A 17,727-nucleotide genomic window follows, 5' to 3' on the forward strand; every position below is an offset into this window, starting at 1 on the left:
CAGCCAAGTCTGCCCACATTACCCACTCCTCCTCACTGTGGTCGTGATTACAGCCTTTTTTTTTTTTTCTTTTTCTTTTTCCTTTTTTTTTTGCACTGCTTCTCTGTGGGAATTAGGCAAATATCTTTCTGAACAATAAGAAAAAGGACACTAATGACGCCTCAAGTGCTGAATTTACTTACAACTCACTTGTTCCTCTTTGCAGATATTTGTGATTCTCTCATTCTGTAACTCCCTGTAAATTGTGGAAGTATCTTTATTTGTAGTGTATATTATAACATGACCTGACGTGAGTGAAACGAGGGGACGTTCTGTAAAGTCAGAACTGATACTGACCATTGGTGGTCTGTTCTTTTGTTTCCTCTCTCACCTCCACACCCCAGGCCAGAGAAGAGCTCCGGCCAGTCAGGGAAGACTTTGAGGCCAAAAACAAGCAGCTGCTGGACGAGATGCCCAAATTCTACCACAGCCGCATTGACTACTTCCAGCCCAGCTTTGAGGCTCTCATTCGGGCGCAGGTTAGTGACCCCCCCCTCCCTGGAGACAACACACAATGAGGTGCTCACGCATGCACGCACACACCCACCCCAAAGTGTGCTGTTACGCCCTGTGAGCATTGGTTAAACAGTGGATGAAGTGTCTGATGGAAGGGAGTGTATAATCCTAGCAGTCTGTCTCCCTCCACGCTGTCCTAATGTGATTAACCCCCAATGACGGCCCACACTACTGTGTTTAGCCCAGGAAGGCCTCATCTGTCTGGCTCCACTGCAGCTCTGCAAGCCTTTCTCTAACCTGAAGCTTCTCTTAAAGCAGCTGAGTGACTCAAGTTAGCGCCACCCTGCCCCCCCTCCCCCACCCCAGACCTGCCTGGCCTTGTCATTTCCTCCTTGGGACAGCCACTGGCACACTCCTAATTAGTAAACTAGATTATCCCAGACCTAATGACAATTAAGAAGTTCTATGATGTATTTTGAACTTAAAATTAGCAAACTGAGCAATCAACTATAACCATCATAAAATTATTCCACAAATCTAAGCTCAGATCTTTTCTCTTCTGAGGATACATCACATTTTTACCTTTTTGTATGGTGCAAGAGCTCCTATTACTGGCGCAAGCTATTTTATTCTATCTAAATTATATATATTGATGTAACTCATGCACATGAATGAGCATTTACACATTTACACACACACACACACACACACACACACACACACACACACACACAGCCACACGTGGGTGGTCAGTGGACCAATGGACCTCATCCCCAGCCTTGTTGTATGTGATCGGTTTCATCCTCCACTCCCTTCTCTCCCAGCCGCTTGTTGCTGCTCAGCTCCCAGTGGCAGCAGAAAAGGCACAAAGGCTGCCTTTGTTGTGAGCCTTCAGCTTCACTACCACAAGTCCTGTCCAGCGACTGTCAGTGGGACACACAGGCTGACCTGTCCACCTGTACAGATGTTGATGAATTGAGACATTGTCCCGCTATTTTTTTCTCCTCGGTTTTGAATTCTCTGCTGCATGTATTCATTTTGTAAAAAACACTTAAAAGATTACTTTCTTTGTCTCTTTTTTTCAGTTGATTCTCTTTGTCTCCTGAAACAGTGGCCACGCAGTGTTTTACAGACTTACTGGATAGAATGCAACTTAAATTATTCATTATTTTTGTAGGCTAAGAGGTCAAAGTGTAACCTCTCTGTATAAATATTAAGCAGCTGGGACTATGTTATGTTAAAATGCCTAGACAGAAGTCATGTAAATTGAAGCTCTGCTTTACCCAAAGGCTCCTTTTCGTATTGTAGGTGGTCAGAGTTTTGTGAGGCTGCGTTTACTCCTCGTGGTGACTCGACTAATTGGAATAGTAGTTTGTCTTTGCTACAGAAGGCACCCAGACACTGATCTGGTGTATATTATCATCATTGGTCATATGGACATTTCCGATGGCCTTTTCAACAGGCCACATTTGGTTTAAAAAAAAATATATATCCGTTTTACCCCCACAAACAGCAGTAACCCAATACTTACAACCCACTCATGTGGTTTAGGTGGCAAATATTGGTATAAACATACAAATGTCTTTCAGACTGAGCACTTAAAAGGTGGTTTAAAAACTTGACTTTTTTTTTTTTTTCCTTTTGGATGACAGTGTCAAATCTGCTCAGGACAGAGTGAGACAAATTTTATTTCTATATAAGATACAAGATTTTTCCAACTTGACCTAGGCCTTATTCTGCTGTGACCCTTAGCGAATCAGTAAGCATTTCTCCCACTGGTATCTTGGTTGGTCTTGCTGTTTCAGCCTACAATAGGACACATGCAATTTCAAAGAAGCCAACAATGCCCCCTTAAGAGCATGGTATTGTATGCATTGCTGTGTGAATAAATATTGAGATGTGTGTGTGGGTTTCAAGGGGTTGTATTTCCTAGTACTTTCATTCTCTGCCTACTCTTCTGGAGTCTTGTAATGTGATTAAAGTCTATTAATCATCAAAGCAACTCTCTAGGGAGCCTGACTCATGAACTAAGGGGAAGAAGCAGGGGTGGGAAGTGTCAAAAAAGCTTTCAGTGAACACTCACTATCTCTTGTTCAGATCGAGAGAGAAAAGCAGGGTCACTACCCACTGAAGTGCTGGGTTTTTGGGGCTTTGTCGGAGTTGTTTGATATCTGTGGGCTCCCTCTTCTCCTCTCGAATCAGTTCTCATTAGCGGGGGAAAGATGTATGAGACCAGCAGCTTCGGGCTTTTGTAAGTAAAACCAAGGTTAGATTGTGCGAGTGGAGCAGAGTTTGGACATGAATATTGGAGAGTTTCCTGAGAGGCATCTAGGAAAGGTCTGTGGATTGACTGTGTAGTCTTTATCAGAGGACAGACAGGACAGGACTATTTTTTTCTGCAATTACAGCTTTTTTTCCCCTTTTCCCTCCTGTCCCTCAGGTGGTCTATTTCACTGAAATGTACAAGATCTTCAGCGAGTTAACAGACCAGATCGACCAGGCAGGGTTGACTGATGAGCAGAGGGAGAGGGAGACTGAGGCCAAGCTCAGCGAGTTGCGTGCTCTGTCCATTGTCGCAGACGACTGAGGGAGGAAAACCGAAAACCGGGAAGGGCTCCTTTCATGCCTCTCTGAATGGATTGCACTCTTTTCAGGCTCCTCTGCGCAGTTAAAACGGACAGCAATGGCCTTAACCTGATTATCAGTTTGTTTCCTTTTGCCCCCCCCCATTCCTATTGCACTACACTCCCATGTTTCATTCTCTCTACAAAGACTCTGCAACTCAGAGCAGCTGAAATGCCACATTAACTAAGCCATCAGCCAAGTGCAACATTATAAGCCAATATATATATATATATATATATATACATTTTTTAATTTTTTTTTAGTAAAGGAATCAAACAGCTCTCGTCAGAACTAATTAACGGGGTTACACTTCTTGGTTTCAGAAATGTCTATAAGCATTTGTTTCTAAAGTAGGAAATGAGCAAGGAAATGTTTTTATTCGTTACATCTATGTTACCAACAATCTACCAACTTTGAAACTACCAACTTTGAAATTACAAACACTACAGACTGAATGTTATGTATGGTACTGTAGGTTATCAGCAAGTAAATGTATTTCTCTAGTTTGGCCTTTGCTGGTTATCTGTGAGTTTAGCTCTGTGCCATGGTGTGTGAGGGCTTTTGACGGGGATTTACAGAGATGATACTTGTAACATCCCCTGTGCATAATGTGCCTACATTGTCCTGACTGTGGATGTAACATGTAAACTAACTTGTGTGAAGTTAGATTGTGCCTGTGCAGCGGTGTAGAAAGATCAACCACTCGGGCTGCGGAGAGAACAAGTTGCCCTTGAAGTTGAATCACTGTCCAAAACAAAGGCTGGTGCTCCCTCTAGTGGAAAATACTGACCATGACACACAATTTCCTTTTATTCACACCATCCATCCTTTGTTCTATTGTTGGTAGTTCAGTTCATCTGTTAGCAAAGAACCTCACACATTGTTGGCACTCTAGAGAAAGTCCTTTTTCTGTACCCTGTACACAAGGGTTGGAAGCCAGCCGTTTTTGGTTTTTCTTGATTTTGGACCAAATCATCATACTGTCATTGCACTCCTTTGTTTCCACCTTTTATCAGGTACAGCCTCAGTATGACCACCACGCTCTGGTTAATGGGGCTATATGTTAATGTACAAACACTAATTGCTCCCATATCACGTTACTGGATTTTTTTTGAGGTGTCATACAAAGAAGTTAACTATTTATTCTTTGACAGTCCTGTTTTGATATTGAAATTGAAGCAAATGCAGAGTCGATTTCCTGTCTTTGTGTCCTGCAACATGAAATCGTTAGAGTTGCCTGTAAAAAAGTGTATTAATAAAGGTGTTTTTTTTCTAAATGTGTTTAAGTTGTAGTAGAGGTAGATTTTTTTTTTTTTTTATCAATAACTAAGTGAATACTTTAAATTTAGTGTTGGGTTTGTTTGTTTTTTAGGTTTTTAATTGTATTAATAGCACAATCTGTTAAGACAATGTTTTGAGCTCTCATCTCAATGTATAATCAATCATGAAATGAATGAACAGTGAGAATAGCAACCATGTCTACAATCTGCATTGTTAACCTTAAATTTATCAAGGCAACGATATAATAAAGTTCGGATTTCAACTGCATATTTCTCAGAGCAAAATCTCACAACCCCTGCACTCAGTCTGAGTTTTTGATTGCCTTGCAGGCAGTCAAACATGATGTACTGTAATCACACAAAAGAGTCATCAGTTGCTAATCTTTATTTCTGTTCAGTTTTGCTTTACTGGAATTAGTCAGTAGTGTCCTGTCAACAAATCTCAATATAAGCAGTATGTACAGTACAGCCTTTTTTTTTTTCTCCTTTATTTTTATTTACAAATCATTCCTGGTTGAAAACATCATTAGTTGTAATGGTTTAACTTCGGGGGAAAGATTACATGCTCCCGCTGGGTTTAATGAAATCCTTCAGAACCAATTAGAAAAATGCAAGACCATTGAGCTAAGAAAGGCTGTTCATGAAAAGCTTACATCATGGTGACCCATAAACCTTAAAATACAAACCTACAATTAATTCAAGTTGTAACAGCCTCACAAGTACAGTGTCCCTTTAAAAAAATCCTTGCTCAGGAAAAGAACAGGGTAGCATACTTAAAATATCTAACTTATTGTGTCTGCAGGTTGCTTCCTAAAAACTTCGGTGATTCTTCTCTCTACAACTACATAATAATTTACATAACAGTAAAATCTCCCATTGAATCACACAACTGAATTAATGATAATGAAAACTTATACTGGAACAAAAAAACCGAAAAAATGGTTTGGTCCCATTCTGTGTTATTTTTCATGTGAAGAGTTAATACATTACACACACTGTATGTGCAAGAGGTGGACGTGAATTCAAACTTCTTTGAAGCAAAATACCAATATTCCAAAATATATCCAATTACATATTTTAGATGAGGCACTGCTGGACGTTTAAGATTTTCATCCCCCCCCCCCCTCCCTCAAGGGTCCCTCTCCTTTTTTTTCCCCCCCTTATTGGACACCACTAACCCTTGGGTGCTGTGTGTGAATTACTGAGTAGAGTCTTTTAAATGGCTGTTGTGCTGTACATGCTTGATATCTGTTCCTGAAAGACTCTGCGGATGTCAGCGCGTCTGCTTTTCAGGGTGGGTGTGAGAAGGCCATTGGCGACGCTAAACATCTCCGGATGCAAGTGAAGGTCCTTCACCTGAAAGGAGGAAAAGACGCGACACAAAATAACCAGTCGGTACTGGGAGCTTTGTAGCTTGTAAACTTTAACTGTCAGCAGAGACTGCTCACTTGTTCAAAGGATTTCAGCCCTGCTTCCTTCCCCACGGCTTTCATGTCCTCTAACACTGCATTCTTTACATCCTGTTGGTAGACAGGATGTACATTTTTTTTAGAATGCATACAGTAGTGTAAAGTAGTGATATTAAAGAGATGTTTCGAAATTTGGAGATTTGACATACAGGATTCTGGCACAGCTCTTCATAGGACCCCACAAATCCCCGCTCTTTAGCCCAGTCAACAAACACCTCGAGGTCAGGCACAACTATGCCTATGAGATAAGACTGGTAACATGAAATACAAGAGAAAATTAAACATTTAAGTCATATCTAGGCAAAAGATTTCTATATAGATCAAATGAATAGGAATCATATCGTATCAGCATTGTACCTGTAAACTATCTCCATGCACGAACACCTGGAGCACAGGAACACAACGCGTGTAGACATTTTCTATCTTCTCCGGAGCAATGTACTCCCCCTGGGACAACTTGAAGATGTGCTTCTTTCTATCAATGATGCGTAGTGTCCCGTTCTGGCAGAAGAGAAATGTAGCACACACTTTTTCCTCACTCGCAGGAAATTAGGTGATTATATGTGTGTCAATCATTGGCTGATTGTTCTGTCTGATCTTACAGGAAGCCACTGGCCTACATCCCCACTGTGCAGCCAGCCGTCACTGTCCAAGGCCTCAGCCGTCCTCTCTGGGTCCCTCAGGTAGCCTCTAAACACACTGGGGCCACGGATGCAGATCTAATGCAGGACAATGCCACGAGAAGTGTCAGCAGGCGGCAAACTGTCTGGTAATATGTACAGTATGATTGCATCTTCAGACTCACCTCTCCCTCTCCATTCTTAGCATAGTAGTTCATGTCAGGGATGTCAACCAGCTTCACCATGGCACAGGGTAAAGGAGCACCAACATGACCTGACAGACACAAAAACATACCTGCTGAGGACACGAGTAGCAAGCATGGGCACAAAAGCACAAGCAACTGAAAGAGCAAAAGTGAAGAATCAGATGGTTTCTTACCTGCGCTCCAGTCTCCCGGCATAGAGAAAGTGCAGCCTGCAGTGCACTCTGTCTGACCATAACCCTCGAATATCAGACAGCCCAGAGTGGCTCTGAGGAAGGACAGCACCGTGGGGGAGATGGGTGCTGAAGCAGTCAGGGCAAACCGTAAATTACCTCCCAAACTGGCCTGAAACAGACGTAGTACACGCAGCGTTCATGTAAAGTGGCTCAAACGCAATCGTACTGTGCTTTCATTTTAACCACTTCCAACCTTGGTCATATTTCCCATCTGCACTGACCATAACAAGCTAGAATCTTTCAGTTCTTGTTTGCCCGTGTGCGCGCTTCTCCAATATCCTCCCACAGGGCCAATATGCTCTGGGTGATTTTGGCGCTCATTGTTGGAATAGCTGTGCTTCTCTCGTACATTTTGGATACAAATTTGTTATTGTTACATCTCTCTATATATCTATATCTATCTATACACATAAATACATACACATACACACACACATATATACATACACACACTATTTGCACGGCTGCTGTTACCGCTGTGTTAAGTATTACCAAACATAAGTAGTGACAACTGTAAAGTCCTAGATTAACAGAAAATATGTCATTGAAGACTGAATGTGTAGTTAAAGAAAACAAAAAGATTTTTTTTGTTTTTTGGGGTTGATTTCTGATCCCTGAAGAGGCCAAACATAAGGGTGAGCAAACCATACATGAATGTACAGCACCACAAAGCAATGAGAGATGTAGTTCTAAAGCAAAGGAACAGCAACAGCATGGGAAGACATGATCCAGGCAGCATTAAAGTGGAGCTTTCAGCAACTGACCTGAATCCTGTTGAACACCAGTTTGTCCCACAGACTGTTATTACGTACAACCCCGCTGCTGAGCTCCGCCTGCTTTCTCCTCACAGCGTAGTGAAGCAAAGCCCGTCGCAATGGAGAGGTCACAGAACCCAGAATCTTTACGGAAATCAGAAAAATCGGACATGAACATAAAACAAGGTTTAAAACATCACTGATCTGAATATATTTGCTGACCTTGTCATAGATGCGATTGAGTAATCGAGGCACAACGGGAAAGAAGGTAGGTTTGAGAGTTTTAATGTCGTCCATTAGAAGGGAAATGTCCCCTTGGTAGAATCCTACTCTGGCCCCATGGCAGAACATAGAGACCTGTGACAGACATAGACTTCATTTTAGGGCTTACACACAAGAAGAAGAAGAAGAAAAAAATAAACGTCGGAGAAGAGGATCAACTACCTGAATCATCCTCTCAAACATGTGGGCAAGAGGCAGGTATGAGATCGACACATCCTCTTGCTGGATCACAAACGAACCCTGAGAGAAGACGAGAAATAATATGAGCAAAGCACCAGGGAGAGATAAAGTTCAGGCAGCGGCACACGGTGAAGCCTCGCAGGCAATCATATGCGCTTTACAGCTTTTTCAACAGCAGTTAGATAGCTGAATCTTCATACCGGGGCAATTAGTTAAAGTACCTCGTTGTGACAGGGGCCATCAAACACCCAATTAATCATACCATTAGACACAGCAGGGAGAGGGATAGCTTTGACATACAGAAACACAAGCAGATGGGAACTGATGGATGCTGTGAGGCTGTTCTCAATTAGACAAGGAGGTGGAAGTGTAGACAGACCTCCAGGATCTTAATGACAGAGGAAGTGTTGGAGGCGATGTTGCCGTGGGTGATCATGGCTCCCTTGGGTTTCCCTGGATAAATAAACAAGACATTATTGCAGTGTTCTGCACAGCAAAGGAAACTACAGCGGTGCCATAGAGAGAGGTTGGTAGTGGGCACTGAAGGACACTTCTCTAATGATGTGAGTCAAGGATAATTAGGGAGAGACTTGAGAGATCAGACGATACCTGTGGTTCCACTGGTGAAGCAAACCACGGCCAGATCCTGGGGCTGGGGCGGCTACAGCAGGCAGCAATAAAATATGAGAATATGACAACGGGCTTCCTCCACTCTTAATTTAAGCCCTGTTTACAAGTGAGTGTTAATGATATCTTATGGGACAGGGGCAACGATAAAACTGTAAACCTAGCATTTAGAGGGGGATCAGCTATTTACTGGAACCAGTTTGATGCGGTGATACAGCAGCTGAGAGACCATATACTCACCACAGGATCTTTGAGGTTCTGCCTTCCCAGGTCCTAAGATGTGGACAAAGAGGAGTTTTTCATATCAATTTGCACATCAGCATTGATTAAAGGGGGGAAATTTAAATGACTCTGCATTATAGGGATTTAGTGCTTCCACCCTGCTCACCATGAGCTGCTCCAGTTTCAAAACCTCCACCTCGCAGGTCTTCGCCCTCTCCACCAAGGCTTCACTGAAATTGTTAAAGAGAACCAGGCAGGACAGCTTCGGAGTTACGCCTTTCTCCTTGTTCTCTAACAGAGACGCTGCCTTCTCCTCGCGGTCACAGATCACCAGAGAGATCTCCGCTAGGAATTCGCCGTGACACACAGATGGGATAAACTTAACTGATCCCACGCAGGAAAATTTCAAGTGTCAAAGCAGCAGAAGTAAAAGAACTGATGCATAGGTCAAATTAAATAATTAGAATAATATATACAGTATAAAGTACTATCTACTGCTATCTATCTACTATATACAAATGCAGTTTTAAGTACAATATACAGTAATTATGAAAAGTGAGTTAGTACATTTACTCAAGAATTATACTTATATTGCTATTTTCTGCGACTTGATTTCTACTTCACTCAGAAACTGTGCATCTGAAAGCTACAGTAACTTGTTACTTTGCAGAGCCAGATTTTCCATTAAAAACATATGAGTTTATAAATTGCAACACATTGATAAAAATTGAACCAGTTTTTTATAACCTGTATGGGTTTTATCCCCTTACAAAAAAAGGGTCTATCAGATATTAGCAAAGAGTGATTTTCCCTCTCAAATTGGGAGATCAAAGTAGGTGAAATAATCCAATTTTAACAAAGAACACAGATTAGAAAAGAGTTTGTTTTTTTAAAAACAAACAAGAATACATATATATCACCCCCATTTTTCTGCAGAACCAGCACGTTTATTTTTTAGTACATATAGCTCATAATATTTCTGTACTTTTACTTAAGTAGGATTGTGAGAGCAGAAATTTTACTCCTAATGAAGTATGTTTATATGTACTACAAATACAAATTACAAATTCTTGAGCTGAAGTAAAGAGTCTGAGTACTTATTCAGCGGCTGTTTCCAACACCAAGCATATATAATTCTCTCTTAGATGTGAGTTACAAATACGTACACATTTTGCATGTCTCCCTCAGTCTCCAAAACAATATTCTCGGAGAAGGGTCACTGTGTATTGACCACGACAATGGTCTTGCATTCTTCAATCATATAATAATATGATATAGGAGGCTGGCAGGCCAATAATAACAACGAGGGTTGCATTTTGTGGTGAACTATCGCTTTAAATAATCATAAAATCTCATCAGCTATGTTTTTTTTTTTTATTTCTACAGGAAGGTTTTCTCACCCAGGTTGAGTATGTGGACCATGGCCTCCAGCCCCAGTGTGTCGTACAGAGGCACCACCGCCATGGAGTAAGTGTAGCAGGCCAGCTCTGAGATTATCCACTGTGACCAGTAGAGGGAGACAGAGCAGCACTGTTAGACTCATTTTCCAGTCTTGACTCATTGCTGCGTACTTGTTGAGTCAGATATCTAATCATTAGAGACTTGTGCATTAGGGTCTACATTACATGCATTTCATATCTACAAAACCACATTAAAAATTAAAAAAAAAAAAACCACCCGCTGTGTAGACTGGTCTGATGGAGCAGAAAATTTATTAGGGTCTAGCCAGGAGAAATATCATTTTGAACTATAGGGCTGTTTAGAGGCAACAACGATGTATGACTTAGGAGTTACCCAATCGATGCTAAAGCTCACAGGTAACCAGCCAATGTGGGAACAAATTTCACACTAGAAAACAGCGATGAGTTCATACCTCTGGTCTGTTTTGTGCAAATATCCCAACAAACTGCTGCGGGGTCGGCTGGCAGCCTTTAGCCAACAGCCCGGAGCCCAGCACCCGCGCCTGCTCGGCCACCTGAAGGAGCAAAGACCCAGAGTCAATTGACAGCGACGCAGAAGAGCTTTGATGACTGGAGGATAAGTGCTAAAATATGCCAGACCTCAGTGTAGGAGATCCACTGGTAGGGCTGGCCCGGCTTCCTGGAGCCGAGGCACGGGCCATTTCCTGAAGGACACAAGACAGCGGTTTAAACATATGCAGGATTTACAGCAAGGTGTCTGCGATATCTTTCTTTTTTTAACTAGGGACTGAATAATCAGAACTATTACAGTTCTCATGTTAATTAATTAGGTAAACTAATTATAAAACATACTTCATCAGTCTTTATGTGCACTTCAGTGTCATTTATATAAATGTGAGTGTATAACATATAAGTTTTACTTTGAAATTTTACCAGTAAATTAATTTTGGTTGTAGAGATGTTCATTTGGTCCATTTGCCCACACACTAACTGTACCTGGAAACCAGTGCTGTTGCTTGAAATCCTACCAAATGTCAGCTTTGATTACACAATCAAATTTAGGATAAAGTTAAATGAAATGTGTTGTGAAAGTTTCCACTGTCATCACCTGATATCTTCAGGCCTCTCTGGAACATGTCGTAGGCCGTCCTGGTATCATCGTAGTAAAAATCAAGCAGCGAGTCATCTTTGAGAAGAGCCGATCGCCTGCAGCTGGGATCTCCCTACGGCAGACACCACTATCACACACCTTAAAACACTCCTTCGGTAATGACATATGCCCTTTACACAAGACTAAAGTGACTGTGATCCACTCACGTTTACAGCTACAGACTGGGCTTGCAGATCACAGGGGGGACGCATGGGTCGCGGACGGGTCGCCAGCCAGTATGCAGTGAGGGAGGCCAGGGCTCCTAAACCTAGCAGAGAGGAGGGCGACAGAGACAGGGAGGACAGGGAGAAGGAGGACAGGGGCAGAGACGGCAGAAGACTCCAGAAGTCCTCTGATTCAGAACCTTTGAGTCCCGCGTTGGAGCGAAGTGACCGTAACCACTCCTGGAAATGCATAGCTGAGAGAAGAGGACAGCAAAAAGAATCCAGTGAAACAGAAGGAAAATACGTGGTGCATTAGCCTCACAAAAGTTTCTTTGTGCTGCAGTTAAAAAAAAAAAAAAAAAAATGACGATAAACCACAACGATGAACATGTAGCGAGAGACAGATTCAGTGTCCCAGTGTTCTAATGTGTATCGTTTTTGTGTTATCTTCTGGACTTTTATCTGATAAATTCATTACTTTGTTGTCTTTGAATTGCTTTTATCATCCTCTCTTTCCTTTCCTATGATGCACTTTGTAACTTTCTTGAACAGCAGTAGCACTGATTGTGATAGATACTCATATCTATGACTGCATAATGATTTTTTCATTAATGACTAATCTGGTTATTGTTTTTTCAATCCATTGATTGTTTAGTCTGTAAAAAGGTCCAAGAAAAGTATTCTCTACCCAACAGTCCAAATTGTAAAGATTTTCAATTAACAATAATATAAAAAAGGGGGAAAAAGCAGCTAATTTTCACATTTTAGAAGCTGGAACCAGCAAATATTTGACAATTTTTTCGATAAATGACTTAGTGTAAAGGATTAGTTGATCAAAACTGATGCCAATTAATTTTCTGTTGATCAGCTAATTCATTAATTTACTTATCATTACAGAACTACTTTTATCAGTAAAAAATGTCCAGTAACCTCCAATAACCTTAAATGGTACAAAGGTAAGTGGTCAATTTCATAGAAAACAGGCCTTTTTCAGGGATTAAGAAAGTGTTTAACTTACAGCTTTCCTGCAGCAATGGAAGTAAATGAAGCCTTGAAAGTTAATGCAAACAATTCCCACAGGACCCCCAACTTTTGTTAGCTACTTATAAAGCCGCTGTCTGTTCAAAGGCAGTGTTGGAACAAACTGGGTTTCTACACCCTCTGATGCATTATTAGGCCAATACTATACTGCAGGAAGTAGTGCATTATATTGCTATCAGAGTGGTGAGAAAAAGGCAAGTAACAAAGGAAGACAGACTGGTTGGTCAGAGGTTCATCCTATAGCAAGATGATGGCCCAGAACATTAGAGGAAAAGAACTAGACAGTGGCTTCATATGATGGAAGAGCAGCAGAGTCTCCAGACTTAAACCCCAAGAAGGTGAAAGCAAAGCAACGTGCAAGTGCAACACATTCATGGGAACTTGGGCAACAGTGTCAGGATGAATTTTCTAAACAATGTTTAATTTCCATTGTAGAAAGAACAGCAGGAGTGCATTTGGCTGCTGAATGAGTCAAAAATTTAGATTCAAATTTAGGATTTAAGATTCCATGCTTCCTTTTCTTTAAAAAAAAAACAAACTTTGTTATTTATTTGTGCTACACTTTAATTTCAGAAACACAGAGACATTTCGCAATGTCAATTTCAGTAACAACTGGAAAAATCGAGTTGTTCTAAAACCTTTGACCAGTAGTGTATGTTTATATAATATATTTAGATTTCGCTAATACCAATGAGCAGCTCTGGTTTAATGCATTTTAAAATAGGAGGATAGATTTGATTTCACTACAAGTTATTCAATTGTAAATACATTATTTCAGAATTTTCTATTCAATAAAATAAACTCACTAAAACTGTATCAAAACAAATTGATCATTTTCCCACTAAATGAGTAAAATCACTAACGAGGTTTCCAGTGATTTACCTGTAAACATCCCCCTGACTCACAGTAAACTCTTATCATGCACACACACTCTACCTTTAACACAGAATGAAACAAAAACAAACAGACAAAGGTCATTAAAAACTTTATTCCACTCCTGAAACTGTAAAATACCAGTCTGATGAGTCTGGTTAAAAGACTGAATCACACTGGCTCACAGGCTTGGCACCGCACACAGAGAGAGAAGAAGAGAAGAAAAGGCCTGAGCCGTGTACAGGGGAGGGTGGTGGGTGGGAGGAGTGGAGAGACACCAGGAAGTAACAACCATTGGCTTAACAGAAACAGGCACCGGGGTTACTCTCAGGCATGTTGTGCCACTCTTTCATCCAACAGGGAGCGAGAAACTCGGGGTACGTACAGTAGCGAGGGGCTGGTGGTGAGATAGGGTGAGGGGGAGGACCGGGTAAATCCACCCCCATGCGTCCCTGCCAGAGACTTTATTGTTCATATCAAAACTGAATGAAAAAGGGACAAACAGGGAGGCGAAAGGCAATTTGAGAACGATGTACAGCCTCAAAACAAAGTCCGACAGTGTTCACTCACGTGCAAACTGTAAAACTGCACGTCTCCCTGAAACTGCTCATTTAACCCCCACTGACAAACCAAGGAATTCACCTCACTGAATAAATCTCTCCTTTCCCACATTCACTCCCCTCCCCAAACACCCCTCAACCTCTCACCCACTTTCTCCCCCAGTACCCAATAGGAGAGGGGATAAGGAGTGATATCATACCCCTCCCTCCCCTTTAACCGGGCCCATCCTGCGCTGCTTCCCTTCCATACGTGGGCAAAGCGATGCCACACGTCTTCAATGGATTTCTAAGCTACTCTAAGCATCAATTTATGTGAATTAAAGCTGCTCACTTACCACTTTACACCTGCCAGAATAACAAAGCAGCTTGTGATCCCCTTGGGTCCTTTCACTGGGTAAATAAATGGAAAGCAAAACGCTTTATGACATGTCACACATCCAAAAAATAAACGACAGTCCGCTGCAAAGAGAACCTCCAGTAGCCCCCTTCTGTCTCTCGACACCGCTCCCTCCTCTCTCACTCCCATTCATAATGGCTATTGTCAAGGCCCAGACAGGGACCATTGTGCTCCCAGCTTTTACTCCCTGGAAGCCGTGAGAGAAAGGAAAATGGCACACACATGTGAAAATATACTGGGGGGACACAAGCACCAATGCACTTTCACAGCCTGTGCCCATCCCTGCTGGGGGGGGGCTGGGTGTTCCAGCAGTTCGCGCCTGAATTTATATTAATAGGTCTGACTGCATAACAGGACACACATGACAGAGATGTGTTTGTGAGGGATCACGCAACATCAAGTGGAGTGTGGAGAAGATTAAATTTATGTTTGGTGCAAATGATGTAAATATGGAAATAAACTGATGTCCTGCTAAGGGCATGCAGAGAAAATGCCATAAAAAAGCAGAACGCAGGTTCACAGGTGGACAGCAGACATGTAACATGTTACATGCCTGAGGCAGTCTGCACCTCTGTTTACATTTACTGCTGCTGACATGTAGAGACAGAGCTGAGGGCACAGAAAATATTCAGAACTACAGTATAATCTGTGATGAAAACAAGGGAGCAACACGGGATGTGGAACGAGCACGAACAGAAACCAAAGAACTGGTTTTGGGAAAGATCTGGCAATATAATCAGTTTTAACTCTAGATTTAATGAAACTGAACTGCCAGACATTATATGTGCGCTGCACTTTGGATGCATTAAAAGGCAAAGAGCCTCGCATAAAGGGAACAACTACAGGTGAAAAATTAGTGACATTAAAAATGGGAGATTAAAGAATGAATGAATGTTCTGCATTTTATTTTTAAAAGTATTAATGGTAAAAGAGCGACCTCGTCTGGGGTAAAATCGGGGCTTAAATGTATAATTTGAGAGTTGATGTAGAGTTAATGTTTTGCATTAATGAAGGTAGTTAAGGTAACTTCACCATAAGCTTTTGGTATGTCTTGGGTACAGTAAGAAGTACAATGTCAGTTGTCAGGAATATATTTTGGCAACATCATTAACACAGTCAGGTAGAGTCTACTTGTATTAACAAATAAAAAGGAGCCAGTGCAGGGAATATAAAAGTGGACGAAAAGTGAACTCAGCTTCTTGCTCTATTTAAAACTCTGGCAGCCAGAATCTGTTCAAGTTTTAAATGATTTTTTAAGGCTTTTTGGTCAAACGACAGAGCCGTCAAGGCTGTTTCAACAAATGTACGCAGAATTTTTCTTCTTTTCACAGGCAGACAGAGAAGGACTGACATTAGTGATGTTCTTCAAGTGAGAGGGTGAAGTTTTCGCCATCTTCCTGTTAAATTAAACTTAGAATTCAGATCTAGTCTACTAGTAGCGCCAGAGTTGAGTAATATTCTTCCCCACAAAGCCAAGATCTCACACAGAATAAGTCCCTGAATGAGAAAAAGCTCTATACAGTAGCCTACAGGGCCTCTGTGTTGATGGGAGCAATGCTGGGGAATGCTTCCCCCTGACCCAGAAAACTACAGGAGGCGATGGGGGGGGGCAGTTTATGGCAGAGAGAGGGGATAGCGTTTTGTACCCAGACCAGCAGCAATGAACTTTGCACACTTTCCATGTGCCCAGATAACTGAATGGTCTGATCAAGGGGAGATGAGGAGAGAGTTGGGGGGAGGGGGGACACGTGAGGCTGGCCGGGCAGCGGGGGGAAACCAGCAAGAGAGAAAGAGTGAAACTCGGGGGTGTTTTCCGGCTGTGATTCCCAAATGAAGCGTGAAGAACACAGACACACACTTGGTCACAGTGACGTTCTTTCTTGTCAAGGAGGAAGGAGGCGGAGAATAAATGAGAAAGACCACGCATCCTGCACGTAGAAAGCACCTTCACTTTCCACAGGTCGGTCATGAGTCTCCCATGGTCCCAAACTCACTTGAAACCAATCAGGATTCTCACAGGCAAAGCAATATTTGTGCATTTTTTTCCCTCATTTTCAGATTCATAAGACTAGGTAGCTCCAGGTTCAAACATCATTATGCAATGGTAATCTTCCACTATTTAGCTTTTCGGGCACCCCTTCTCACAGGTCACTGTTTGAATCAGTTTCTGTGCTCCAGGGCAGATCATCCAGCCCTGCAAGGGCTGGGCACCCAAGCCTCAGCTGCCATACTGTTCTCTGTAACTGTCAAACACTCACAGAAAATTTCCGGAGAGCTGGCATTTGGCCATGTGGACAACTTCATACATGTTGCACGCCCCAAAATACCTAGACAATGCAGGTTAAAACAAGACCTGGGCAAGACAAACACAAAGCAGAGCCGGCACAAGATGAGGACATCAGACAAGAAGAATGTCAGAAAACCTACATTTCAGGGCTGAAACACTCTCCAACCACAATTATCCCCAGCTTAGACCAGGGACAAAATTCCACAACACTGTGCTTAAGTTGACAGTTACACATGCAGTAAGTGCACCCACTTCTTTGAAAGAATTTGAAAGCACACTGCAAAAATATCTATAGAACTTGAGGTGTCTGCACCATATAGTAATGGTACAGAGACTACCCCTACTACCCTGCAGTAGGAGAGAAGCACCATGAGGTCAAAATAAGTTAAAGCCTCAGTTGAGCAAAGGCAAACTTCACAGAAGAAACCCCACATAGAGGAGCCGTTGTAGGTGCGAATCACTTCCCTCGATCTCATCACTGCATCCCTGAGAGACAAAAGTGATTTTTTTTTTTTTTTTTTTTTTTTTAACTCCATGCAACAGTGTGTTCACGGGATGATGATTCATCTTCACTGTGCTCCTCAGACTTCAACAACCCCTCAGCCCGGTAGCCTGGAAACTCAGCGGGCTGCAGTCAAACTTTTCTCATTTTTAGACCGGATTTGAGCTGAACAGACGGGGGGGAAAAATCCCAGTGAACAAAGAAAGACCAAGCGGGGCTCACCTTAGTAAAACGCAGATCTCCAATTTTTCCTCAGACTGCGCTCTTCGGTGACTACTTCAGTAGCAGAGCCATCGAATTCTGCCCAATCGCCAAGCCAGAGACAATACATATCCATA

At 42.1% G+C, this 17,727-nt stretch overlaps 2 protein-coding genes across 4 annotated transcripts in view; one reads left to right on the forward strand and one right to left on the reverse strand.

Annotated features, from left to right (window-relative positions):
* bin3 (bridging integrator 3) overlaps positions 1 to 4,721 on the forward strand; it is a 30,782-nt gene extending 26,061 nt beyond the window's left edge. The window contains exons 8-9 of one of the 2 annotated variants that reach the window (XM_040154349.1): positions 384 to 518; positions 2,936 to 4,721. In XM_040154349.1, coding sequence (XP_040010283.1) covers positions 384 to 518; positions 2,936 to 3,082 — 282 coding nt within the window. In that variant the 3' untranslated portion in view covers positions 3,083 to 4,721. Of the gene's footprint in view, positions 1 to 383; positions 519 to 1,319; positions 2,874 to 2,935 lie in introns of those variants that run through there. The other variant, XM_040154350.1, reaches the window with a different exon arrangement.
* An 833-nt stretch (positions 4,722 to 5,554) lies between these two features.
* Positions 5,555 to 17,725, reverse strand: acsl2 (acyl-CoA synthetase long chain family member 2). 2 transcript variants are annotated; one of them, XM_040154348.1, is made up of 21 exons: positions 17,612 to 17,709; positions 14,539 to 14,593; positions 11,733 to 11,983; positions 11,524 to 11,638; positions 11,055 to 11,119; positions 10,868 to 10,969; positions 10,395 to 10,494; positions 9,161 to 9,339; positions 9,013 to 9,045; positions 8,755 to 8,806; positions 8,525 to 8,598; positions 8,128 to 8,205; positions 7,906 to 8,040; positions 7,693 to 7,827; positions 6,869 to 7,037; positions 6,675 to 6,763; positions 6,472 to 6,588; positions 6,227 to 6,370; positions 6,019 to 6,120; positions 5,849 to 5,920; positions 5,555 to 5,756 (listed from the first exon to the last, which is right to left on the reverse strand). In XM_040154348.1, the coding sequence occupies exons 3-21, from the start codon at positions 11,979 to 11,981 to the stop codon at positions 5,616 to 5,618; spliced, it is 2,151 nt and encodes a 716-aa protein (XP_040010282.1). In that variant the 5' UTR covers positions 11,982 to 11,983; positions 14,539 to 14,593; positions 17,612 to 17,709; the 3' UTR covers positions 5,555 to 5,615. The 2 variants fall into 2 exon arrangements, with proteins under 2 accessions (XP_040010282.1, XP_040010281.1); XM_040154347.1 differs by lacking the exon at positions 14,539 to 14,593 and having other exon boundaries at positions 17,612 to 17,725.
* Between the last annotated feature and the right edge of the window lie 2 nt (positions 17,726 to 17,727).

Source organism: Xiphias gladius, chromosome 19, assembly GCF_016859285.1.
Source record: "Xiphias gladius isolate SHS-SW01 ecotype Sanya breed wild chromosome 19, ASM1685928v1, whole genome shotgun sequence".
In the NCBI taxonomy this organism is placed as follows: Eukaryota; Metazoa; Chordata; class Actinopteri; order Istiophoriformes; family Xiphiidae; genus Xiphias; species Xiphias gladius.